Source organism: Scyliorhinus torazame, chromosome 27 (genome assembly GCF_047496885.1).
Source record: "Scyliorhinus torazame isolate Kashiwa2021f chromosome 27, sScyTor2.1, whole genome shotgun sequence".
NCBI classification, from domain to species: domain Eukaryota; kingdom Metazoa; phylum Chordata; class Chondrichthyes; order Carcharhiniformes; family Scyliorhinidae; genus Scyliorhinus; species Scyliorhinus torazame.
This window is the reverse complement of record NC_092733.1, coordinates 19,691,766-19,704,040: the sequence shown is the minus strand read 5'-3', so window position 1 is coordinate 19,704,040 and position 12,275 is coordinate 19,691,766. Positions and strand designations below refer to the sequence as shown.

Here is a 12,275-nt window from a genome sequence, read left to right as displayed (position 1 = left end):
TTGAAAGAGTACGGCACAGTAGGTTGGTTCATCAGTAGGAATGCAGAGAGTAGCTGGGCAGTGAACAAAACGCGCTCGGAACTAACTTGCTGCAAAGGGGTAGATATTGGCCGTTCATTCAGCTGCACTGAATGGGTAGAAAGAGTTTAGTGGGGAGATTGAACAATTAGTGCAAGGGACTTTGCTGCATAAGCTAGTTGTCAATTAAAAACTGGGGAATAAAGGGCTGCGCACAATCGGGAGCACGTCGGTGGGATGCAGGTTGGGCTGAGAAATGACAAAATTCAAAGCTGACAAGTGATGAAAAAAATAATCAGAACTGTTCATCTCAGAACAGCACTGGTTACGACCCGCTGGGTGAGAGCGTGGTCAATTGTTATGTAGGGGGAAGACGTACACGAGGTGGCTCCCGCCTTTAGTCCTTTTCGGCCAGTTTCTGGGGGATACTCTTTTTTGTTTAATGTTTTTATTCTCCATTTTCATATTTTCCTTCAAAATTTACACCCACCCACAAACAGTAAACGGTAACAAATACAAAATCAATCCCCTTAACAATACCAACGATCCCATCCTCCCACCACCCCAAACAACGGCCCACCTGTCAATATATGCATCCAATAAAACAAACCCTCCCACACTGGGCAACAAAAAAACAAAGGAGAAAAAGGAGTCCGGGACCGCCCATGGTCACCATTGACCTATAGAGTCCACTCTTCCCCCCCCCCTACACTCAACGTCCTCCAACCTCTGAAAGAGTACTGTACATGATACCGAAGAGTTGTACCCCCCCACCGCCCCCCCAGTCTCCAACTCCTCCCGTCCACTGCCTCTTGTAAAAACTCCTCCCAACCTCGGTTCCTTCCCCCCAACTTTTCACCCCGGCTAGACCACTCGGACCCTGTTCTGCAGGCTCCGATGGCCGCAGCCCCTCCCCCACCTCACTCCCGTTCACTGGCCAGCTTAAACCGGCCAGCGTGGAGGCCCCCGCCCAGGTCCCTTTCCCCCTTGCCCGGCCCTAGGAAAGCCCAGAAATCCCCTTTTAGCACACAAACCCCACATATCCCCCCTACACCACAAAGAGCCCTCATTTCAAGTGAAAGTCCCATCCCTTCCCTTGTCCAAATAATATACAACATTGGTTCCTTTAGCCCATACACCCACACGCAGTGAAACAAAAAGAAGAAAAATACAGTCATGAGGTTACATCGGCACATGGCCATTTCTCAATTTCTCAGTTCTGCCACAGTCCTTCTGCCTTCGCAAACTCCTCCGCTGCTTCCGCCGTTCCAAAATAAAAGTCCCTGAGCTTGTAAGTCACCCTCAGCTTCGCTGGATATACAATGCCGCACTGCACCTTGCTAATGTAGTGCCCTCTTCACCGGTTGAAGGCAGCCCGCCTCCTCGCCAGCTCCACCGTAAAGTCCTGGTATACACGTATACCAGCTCCAGCCCACTGCACCACCCGCTTCTGCTTGGCCCAGCTCAGGACCTTCTCCTTCACAACTGTACCTACGGAAGCACAGAGTCACTACCCTTGGCGGCTCACTCGCCATTGGTACAGGCCTCCGCGACCGATGAGCCCGATCCAGTTCATATCGGGAGGGGTCCTCCCCCTCCCCCAATAGTTTCGCAGCATCGCGGCAAAATTACTCAAGTCGGCCTCGGTCCTTCAACTCCTTCGAGCAGCCCCACAATCCTCACATTCTGTCACCTGGATCTGTTTTCCAGGTCTTCCATTTTTCCCTCGCAGATCCTTGTTAATGTCCATCACCTTCCGCATTTCCTTCCCACCGAGGCATGTTGATCACCGTGCTGCAATAACGTCTCCTCCACTTCCTTCAGCGCCTCCCCTTGTCTCGCACCTCTGCCACTGCGCTCGCCACCACCTTCGTCACCGGGGAAATCGCCTCCTCCACCAGCACACTCAAAACCTCTCTCATCGCCTTCCTCTTTGTCTCCGTGTATTTTGTAAACTGCCTTTCGAATTCCGCAGCCATCACCTTAGTTATTTCTTCAGCCATAAGCAATGCGGCCTCCCCTGGTGCTCCAGCCTCCATTTTCCTTGGTGACCTTTCCACTCCCCGACGGACCTTCAGCGGTTTTCCTTACGGACGTTCTTTTGCTCACCCTCGACATCTTTCCTCACTGTGCCTTCTCCCTGCTTTTGCCGCCTCCGTGGACTCTGGGACCGGGCTTAAAGCCCCGAAAATGCCGTTCCCGAACGGACGCCCTCCATTGTGCTGCCGCCTCCCGCCCGCCGTCACATGAAGTCCTCTGGGGGGTATTCTTGTTTAAAAACCCACTCATGTAATGGAATAAAGTGCCTGCATTGCGGAAAGGTCCAGGAAGAAAAAGCTTGAAAGCAAAAGTCTGTGAACTGAATTCCGGAGGATTCGCAGGGCTAGTCAGTAAAGAAAATGGCGGGTCTTCCGGTTGCGGCTATGTGGAGCTAAGTCGCACATTCGGCAGCTCCCGCAAAAAAAAATGACTTTTGGGCTCTTTTCAGGGCCCCCAATGGCATTTTCTTCGACGTTTCCCGCTGTGGGAAGGAGAGTACAATAGTTCCCCGACAGTATATGGCTTTTACCAGGAGCGGGGCGACTAAAAAAGTGGTGGTGGACCCGAAGAAGGTGCGAGGGAAGAAGAACAAAATGGCGGCGGGCGGGGACCAGGCAGCGTGGATGCAGTGGGCACAGGAGCAACAGGAGGTTATCCAGCGCTGCTTTAGGGAGATTAAAGCGGACCTGCTTGAGCCGATGAAGGCTTCTATTGATAAGCTGCTGGAGACACAGACGGCCCAGGAGGGTGGCGATCCGCGAGGCCCGACAAAAGATCTCCGACAACAAGGACGAGATCTTAGGCCTGGCGGTAAAGGTGGAGGCGCACAAGACGCTCCACAAGAAATGGCAGGAGCGGTTCGAGGAGATGGAGAATCGGTCAAGGCAGAAGAACTTGCGGGATTCTGGGCCTGGACGTGGGGGCCTATGTGGTCACCATGTTGAACTCGCTGATGGGAGTGGGGTCCTTCCAGGGGCCCCTGGAGCTGGAAGGGGCTCATATCGGATCCCAGATGTGGAAGTGGGGGGGGGCCTGATAATGGGGGGAGACTTTAACATGGTGTTGGATCCGGCACTGGATCGCTCCAGGTCTAGGACGGGTAGGAAGCCGGCGGCGGCTAAGGTGCTGAGGGGTTTATGGACCAGATGGGAGGGGTGGACCCTTGGAGATTTGCAAGGCCGGGGGCTAGGGAATTTTCATTCTTCTCACATGTCCAGATGGCTTATTCCCCGGATTGACTTTTTTTATTTTGAGCAGGGCGCTGATAGCTAGAGACGAGGATACGGAGTACTCGGCGATAGCCATTTTGGATCATGCCCCGCATTGGGTGGACTTAGAGCTGGGGGAGGAGAGGGACCAGCGCCCGTTGTGGCATTTGGAGGTGGGGCTGCTGGCAGACGAGGAGGTGAGTGAGCGGGTCCGAGGAAGCAATAGAGAGTTACCTGGAGGCCAACGATAACGGGGAGGTCCGAGTGGGCATGGTATGGGAACCGCTGAAGGTGGTGGTTAGGGGAGAGCTGATCTCCATTAGGGCCCACAAGAGAGGAGGGAGCAGAGTGAGAGGGAGAGGCTGGTGGGGGAGATGGTAAGGTAGACAGGAGGTATGCGGAGGTGCCTGCGGAAGGACTGTTGAGGAAGAGGCGCAGCCTCCAGGCCGAATTCGACCTGGAGACCACCAGGAAGGTGAGGTGCAGTGGAGGAAAGCCCAGGGGGCGATTTATGAGTATGGGGAAAAGGCAAGCCGGATGCTGGCGCATCAGCTTCGGAAGCAAGACACAGCTAGGGAGATCGGGGGAGTTAAGGACAGGGGAGGGAGTGTGGTGTGGAGTGGAGTGGGGATGGCATCAATGGGGTCTTCAGGGACTTTTATGAGGAATTGTATCGGTCCGAGCCCCCGCTGGAGGGAGGGAGGGATGGGCCGCTTTCTGGACCAATTGAGGTTTCCGAAGGTGGAGGAGGGATTGGTGGCGGACTGGGGGCCCCCAATTGGGCTGGAGGAGCCTGACCAAAGGGATAGGGCGCTTGCAGGCGGGGAAGGCACCGGGGCAGGACGGTTTCCCGGTCGAATTCTATAAAAAAATATATGGACCTGCTGGCCCCGTTGATAGTTAGGATTTCTAATGAGGCAAGGGAGTGGGGGGGCTTTGCCCCCGACGATGTCCCGGGCAATGATCTCCTTGATCCTGAAGCGGGACAAGGATCCCCTGCAGTGTGGGTCTTATAGGCCGATTTTGTTGCTAAACGTAAATGCCAAAGGTGCTGGCGAAGGTCTTAGCCACGAGGATTGAGGGCCGCAGGTCATCCACGAAGACTAGATGGGGTTCATGAAGGGGAGGCAGTTGAACGCGAATGTGCGGAGGCTTCTGAACGTCATCATGATGCCGGCGAGGGAGGGGGAGGCGGAGATTGTGGTGGCGATGGACACTGAGAAAGCCTTTTGATAGGGGGTACCTGTAGGGGGTACCTGTGGGAGGTGAAGAGGTTTGGGGAGGGGTTTGTCAGGTGGGTCAGGCTGTTGTATGAGGTCCTGATGGCGAGGTGTGGCCACGAACAGGAGGGGGTCTGAGTACTTTTGGTTGCACCGAGGGACGAGGCAGGGGTGTCCCCTGTCCCCCCTGCTCTTCGCACTGGCGATTGAACCCCCTGGCTATGGCACTGAGGGAGTCGAGGAACTGGAGAGGGTTGGTGCAGGGTGGGGGAGGAGCATAGGGGGTGTCGCTCTATGCGGATGACTTGCTGTTATATGTGGCGGACCCGGTGGGGGAATGCCGGAGACAATGAGGATCCTCAGGGAATTCGGGGATTTCTCGGGGTATAAGCTCAACATGGGGAAGAGCGAGCTGTTTGTGGTTCACCCAGGGGACCAGGAGAAGGGGATTGGTGAGCTCCCACAAAAAAGGGCGGAGAGGAGCTTCAGGTATTTGGAGGTCCAGGTGGGCAGGAGCTGGGGGGCCCTGCATAGGCATAATTTCACAAGGCTGGTGGAGCAAATGGAGGTGTTCAAGAGGTGGGACGCGTTGCCGCTGTCCTTGGCGGGTAGGGTGCAATCAGTCAAAATGACGGTGCTCCCAAGATTTTTTTTCCTGTTCCAGTGCCTCCCCATGTTTATCCCGAAGGCCTTTTTTAGGCGGGTTAACAGGAGCATAATGGGGTTTGTGTGGGCACAAGGGACTCCTAGGGTGTTCCTGGAGCAGGGTAGAGATGGGGGGGGGGGGGGCTGGCGCTGCAAAAACCTCTGTGGGTACTACTGGGCCGCCAATGTGACGATGGTGCGCAAGTGGATGATGGAGGGGGCTGCATGGAAGAGGCTGGAGACGGCGTCCTGTGTGGGTACGAGTCTAGGGGCATTGGCAACGGCGTCGCTGCTGCTCCCTCCAAGGAGGTATACCACGAGGCCCGGGGTAGTGGCGGCTGCCCTCAAAATCTGGAGGCAGTGGAAGCAGCACAGGGGGGGGGGGGGGGGAGTTGGGGCCTCAGTGTGGACCCCAATATGGGGGAACCACCGGTTTGTCCCAGGGAGGACAGATGGAGGGTTTTCGGGGTGGAATAGGGCAGGGATACGAAGGTTGGGAGACCTGTTTGTGGACGGGAAGTTCACGAGCCTGGGTGAGTTGGAGAAGTATGGGCTCCCCCCGGGGAACACCTTCAGGTACTTACAGGTAAGGGCATTTGCCAGGCGGCAGGTGGTGGAATTCCCGCGGCTGCTGCCATGCACAGTACAGGACGGTGCTCTCGGGGGGGGGGGGGGAAAGAGAGAGATCTCGGAAACTTACCAGGTGATGCAGGAGGAGGAGGCGGCCTCGGTGGTGGAGGTGAAAGGTAAGTGGGAGGAGTTGGGAGAGGAGATCGAGGAAGGGATGTGGGCAGATGCCCTCGGGAGGGTGAACTCATCTTCGTGCGCGAGGCTCAGCCTCATACAGTTTAAGGTGCTGCACAGGGCACACATGACCGGGACAAGATGAGCCGGATTTTTTTTTGGGTGGGTGGGTGGGTGGGGTGGGGTGGGGGGGGGGGGGGGGGGGGGGAGGAGGACAGGTGTGTTAGGCGCTCAGGGAGCCCAGCAAACCACAACCATATGTTTCTGGGCATGCCCAGCCCTGGAGGAATTTTGGAAGGGCATAGCGAGGACGGTGTCGAGGTTGGTAGGATCCAGGGTCAAACCGGGCTGGGGGCTCACAATATTTGGGGTGGCAGAGGAGCCAGGAGTGCAGAAGGCGAAAGAGGCCGGTATTCTGGCCTTTGCGTCCCTGGTAGCCCGGCGGAGGATTCTTCTTCAGTGAAGGACGCGAGGCCCCCCAAGCGTGGAATCCTGGATCAACGATATGGCGGGGTTTATTAAGTTGGAGAGGGTGAAATTCGCCTTGAGGGTCGGAGACTTCCTGGCAGAACAGTAGACATCAGTCAATGGCAGCAGCAACTCGGGGGGGGGGGGGGGGGTTACTTTATGTTAATTTACACTGGGGGATCTGAGGGGGTGTATATATTTGCTGTGTTGCCTTTGTGTTAAGTTGGGGTGTTAATTTACTATTTATGTACAGGGAAGGGGGGTATGGAGGGTTGTTTTTTGACTGTTTTGTATTTAACCCTGTTGGGTTCCTTTTTCATTTTGTTATTAATATTCTGTGAAAACCTTAATAAAATTTTTTTATTTTTTTTAAAAAGCAAAGAAAACGGCGAAGTCAGCTTCTGTGACTCCGGCCACTCCACTAATGGCCAAGATGCTTCAAGGCAGAATTTGAGAAGCAACGGTGGGTAGTGTCGGGGGACCTCCACAAATCGATGGAAGAGGCCCTGGTATGAAATGGTAAAAGCACATAGCACCGGCATACAAGGTATGCAGGTGTCTCGTTCGAGGCACAGTGACAACATTGCCTCACTCGGAAAAATTTCAACTCCCTGGTTCCAATCGGTTTAGATACTTTCGGATTTGCGAAAGTTTTTCCCTCATTTCCCTTGGAACCGGCAAGGCCTTTTCCTCTTTTCCCTCTGCACCACCCTCCTCCCTGTTGAAGAGGATTTTGTCTTCGGCCGGGTCTAGTGGGGGGAACAGTGTGTATTTCCGGCCAGATCCCATCAGCGGAGTTGGTTCCGTTGGATGAGGCGAAGGTGAAATGGGAGGTTGAATTGGGTCCTATTCTGGATGACATGTGGAGCATGGCTCTTCACAGGGTCAACTCCACGTCCTCTTGCACTTGGCTTAGTCTGATCCAGTTCAAGGTTGCAACCCGGCAGGTGGGGTCCACAGGCAGTAGGGTCAAGTGGACTGCCCGAGACCTAGGTGATGTTGATTTAGGGAGGGAGACTGCAAGTGTGCCCTTCGAAGATTCAGGAACACCTCCGAAGTACTGAAATTGGTGTGGATTGTACGGTTCCTAAAGTGTTTTGCTGCCTGACATTCAGTAAACTGTGATGCTGGAATCAATTGGGTTGCTATCATCTGATAACAATTTAAATACCGATGTCCATATCTTCCAAAAAGAGTCATTGGATGCCCTTTATGAATCTCTGCACTTAGCTGATCAAAAATTGTAAACTTAAAATCTGAACAAGGTTATGATGCAGTACATAAAAATAGGGAAAAGATAAATCTAAAAGGGATATACATGGGTAAAATGCTTAACATTTATCAAAATTGCATTGCAGGCTTTTGATTTGTTACGTTAGGATCAATACTAATTAAAATACTAAAGCTTCAGAAGATTTATTACTACAGTACTCTGCTTGCATCACAGCATGCAAAGCAGAAATTAAACAAATGAGCTGGCCCAGTTAGATTCAGTGAGCCTAGAGTTATATTTCACTATCCATCCAAGAGCAACAATGATAAACTGCCGAGTGAACTCAGTGGAAAGTGCCCATTTGTACTGTGGGCAGCCTGTGGCTGTGAACCTAATTGCCAGATGACAAATCTGCAGGTATTGTGTCTATGTGAAAACAAGCTCCGCTCTCTGACCTGCAAAGTTTGATTTGTTTTTGGGAGTGTCAGAGGACTGCTAATTCCTTAAAATATTAAAATGGAGTCTGGAATAAATTTATAAAATTCCCCTCGAGGCTCTGAACTGTCTGAGCATTTGTTGAACATATTTCACACAAGACCAAATGGCGCAGGATGGCCTCCCTCAGATATCCTACATCACTTCACATTATGGCATTCAAGGACAAAACACACCCTTACTGCCACTTCAAGAGATACAAGGTACTGGTGAGACTACACCCGGCGCACTTTTGAGCAGTTTTTCATTGGAGGCAGTTCAGAGAAGGTTCACCAGGATGATCCCTGGTACAGAGGGAATTTTTAGGAGTAAAGGTTAAACTGGTTGGGACTCTACACATTGGAATTTAGAAGAATGAGAGGTGATCTCATTCAAACACAGAGGATTTTTAAAGGGTTTTATAGGGTAAATGCCGAGAGGGTGTTTTCCCTCATGGGAGTCTGGGACCAGAGGGCGCAGTCTCAGAATAAAGGGGGGCCAATTTAAGACTGAGATAAGGAGGAATTTCTTCTCTCAGAGGGTTTAGAATCCTTGGAACCCCTTGCCACAGAGAGCTGTGGGGACAGAGTCCTTGTGTATATTTAAGACAGATAGATTCTTGATCAGTTAAGTGAATCAAGGGTTATGGAGAAAGGGCAGGTAAGTGCTCGAGAGGAATGTCGGATCAGCCTTGATCCTCGTGAATGGCGGAGCAGACTCGAGGGGCCGAACGGCTTACGCCTGTCCCTATTTCTTATGGTCTTACTCTTGTTGAGTAACGTGAAGCATAGCCACTGTACCTTGTGCGAACTGTGCAGTTGAGGGAGAAAAGCAAATGACAATTCTTTGGGCATCTCTCGTTAACCACATCTTCAATGTTATTGCTTAAAAGCATTTCCCTCCTTGCCAAAACATAGCAACTGATCGTACCAAGATAGCACTGGTGCTGAAACTCTTATCTGGATTTCATGTGAAGAGACACATCTCAGAGTATAGCACAAGATGGTAGACAAGAGTACATGGCAAGCAGAAAAGAATTTTTAAAAAAGAGGGAAGAGAACAAGAAGCAAATGCATGAACAAACAACAAGATTTTAAGGAAAGGAAGCTGATGGCAATTCTGGGTGAGGGAGTTCCAGGCTGCGAGGGATAATGGCTAAAAGGAGGAAGGCAGAATACATTTTCTTGTGCATAGAATATATGCCAAGAGCACACTGGTTAGTTCTTCTGAACTCATTTACTAGCTTTGCAATATGAAAAAACATTGCCACATGCCTGGAAATGTTCATGACACAAACTGCTCTTGCAAAATACTGGCGCGATGGAGAAACCAGTTCTTGTACTGGACCACAAAACCTCAATACTAAGCTTCTAACTTCATAATCACCTGAAAATTCCGGACAACGAGATGGACTGCACAAAGTCCTTATTCATGCCTGAACAGCAATACCAACTGTTTTAGGACTCATGTTTGCTATTAGTCACATGTGCCATACCATCACCTACACTCAAATTACCATATTTAAACAGGTACTTCCACTGCAAATGCCTATAAAAAAGATATGAAGCAACAGGTCTGGCGGCATTTCAAAGAGATCAGAGAAGGCAGAGGAGGGGACCTGATTGAGGAGATGGGGCGGATAATAAGGAGCTTTTGCCCTTAGGAGTCAATAACCAGGGGGCATAGAATTAAGGTGCAGGAGATTTAGAGGGGATGTAAGAAAAAGCTTTGTCACCCAGAGGGTGGTGGGAATCTGGAGCTGGCTGCCTGAAAGGATGGTAGAGGCAGGAACCCTCACAGCGTTTGAGAAGCATTTAGATGAGCACTTGAAACACCAGAGCACACAAGGCCAAGTGCTGGAAAATAGGATTAGAGTAGATGGGTGCTTGATGCTGGCACAGGCACTGGACTGAAAGGCCTCCTTCTATGCTTTAAAACTCTGATTCTAAAATGACAAAAGCAGCTATTACAGCAAAGATGGGGCAAGATAATTCAAGCCATAAACCAAAGTGATACTAACTTTAACCGTATACAACACTAAATGCTGAGCACTGGAAACCATTTCAGACGACTCCATGTGAAAACATATACATATTATGTCCCACCCATGCAGCCACAAAGACCAATGCTTTCTTCGCCTCTCGTCAATCAGATTAACAGCAGACACTCAAATGCTGCATTTCTCCAAGTCCCCCCCCCCCCCCCCAACAGGAAACTTCTTGAGCGATAGGAACCCAACAGTTCTGACAAAGGGGCAATTAAATAACTTACAGCACAGTGCTGCCTCACAATATCACTCTGTGTGGGTGTGGAGTTCACCCCCCCTCCCCCTGCGCACGTCTGCACAGGTTTCCTCCGGGTGCTCCGATATCCTCCCATACAGTCCAGCTCAGGTAGATTGGCCACGCTAAAAATAAACTGCCCCCTTCTGTATCCGGGGATGTACAGGCTAGGTTACAAGGGTGGGGCACACTGGTGGTGGGGGGGGGGGGGGGGAAGAGAAAGAGAAGTAGGCCCAGGAAGGGTGCTCTTTCGGAGGGCCAGTGCATACCCAATGGGCCGAATGGCCTCCTCCTGCACTGTGGGGGTTCTCTGGTTCAATAGGAGGAGCCACTGTGCAGCAGTTCCCAAACTTTCCTCTGGTGTTTAAAAAAAACTAAAATGAGATCGTAGATTTTACAGTGCAGCAGGAGGCCACTTGGCCCATCAGGTCTGCACCGGCCCTTGGAAAGAGCACCCCACTTAAGCCCACAGTAACCCTGTAACCCCGCAACACGACCCAACCTTTTTTGGGCAATTTATCACGGCCAATCCACCTAACCTGCACATCTTTGGACTGTGGGAGGAAGCCGGAGCACCCGGAGGAAACCCGCGCAGCCAAGGGGAGAAGGTGCAGACTCCCGCACAGACAGTGGTCCAAGCTGGCAATCCAACTGCCCTGGGATCTGGGAAGTGAGATATGGGAAGACTCAACCCCTGCCTCCTGCATCCATTTATATATATATATATATATATATAAATATATATATTATATATATATATATATATATATATAGAGAGATAGATTTTTTTCAAAAATCCACTTGGAGATAATTCCAGCCCCAAACACCACACCCTGCACCTTATTTTTCTTTAAAAAGCTCCCTGGCTCAAACCAAGTCCCAGCCCCATAGCAGCAGGTCACTTGATGGGACAGCTCCAACAGCCAATCAGGAGAGGGTTTGACAGGATAGGACCCAATCAGCAACCGGAATGAGAGAGGGCGGGACCTGTCCGCCTGTGGGGGGCGGGGAGGTGTCGGAAGCATCTGGAAGGGTCCCTGTCATTTTTAAAACAACGCATTATTATGACCGTTCGCGCTCTTTCCGCAGCCAGGAAGAGACTGTTTCGAACTCGTTCTTCTCCCGGTTGCTTTTGGGGGGGAAGGTCAGCTGAACACCGGCGAAAAGAAACTTACTTTCCCCAACTACCGCCTTCAGCCCCATCGGCGCCATCTTGGACTCTCCGACTCTCCCCGCCCGGGCGGCAGTACGCGCGCGAGAGAGAGAGGCGCGTGCCACTTCCTTTTGTGACGTCGCGGCGGACGATGTCATCGCCTGGCTCCGGGTGACATCATCGCCCAGCTGCCCGTTGACGTCACTCGCCCCCTGCTGGACACCTCCAGGAGGCAGGCGCTGGATTTGAGTTCGGATGTTGGATTTATTCAGAAGTTTTTGTTCTCACTGTTCCTCCGGGTGCTCCGGTTTCCCCCCACAGTCCAAAGATGTGCGGGTTAGGTGGATTGGCCATGATACATTTCCCCTTAGTGACCAAAAAGGTTAAGTGGGGGTTCCTGGGTCACGGGGATAGGGTGAAGGTGTGGGCTTAAGTGGGGTGCTCTTTCCAAGGGCTGGTGCAGACTCGATGGGCCAAATGGCCTCCTTCTGCACTGTAAATTCTATGCTTCTGCATACCGTCCAGGCAGATTGTTCCATACATGAAAGCCAGAGGACATGCATAAATACACAATGTGAATACATAGACATGGACACAATAATAATAATCTTTATTGTCACAAGTAGGCTTACATTTACATGGCAACAAAGTTACTGTGAAAATTCCCTAGGTGCCATACTCCGGCACCTGTTCAGGTACATTGAGGGAGAATTCAGAATGTCCAACTTGCCTATCAAGCACGTCTTTCGGGTGGAAACCAGAGCACCCGGAGGAAACCCACGCAGACACGGGGGGAACGTGCAGACTCCG

The 12,275-nt window shown here is 51.7% G+C and overlaps 1 protein-coding gene across 1 annotated transcript in view; it reads right to left on the bottom strand.

Moving 5' to 3' along the window:
• Nucleotides 1–11,601, bottom strand: part of stxbp2 (syntaxin binding protein 2) — a 72,491-nt gene extending 60,890 nt beyond the window's left edge. The window contains exon 1 of the mRNA XM_072491069.1: nt 11,488–11,601. Within this exon, the coding sequence (XP_072347170.1) occupies nt 11,488–11,524 (37 nt within the window). The 5' untranslated portion in view covers nt 11,525–11,601. The remainder of the gene's footprint in view (nt 1–11,487) is intronic.
• Between the last annotated feature and the right edge of the window lie 674 nt (nt 11,602–12,275).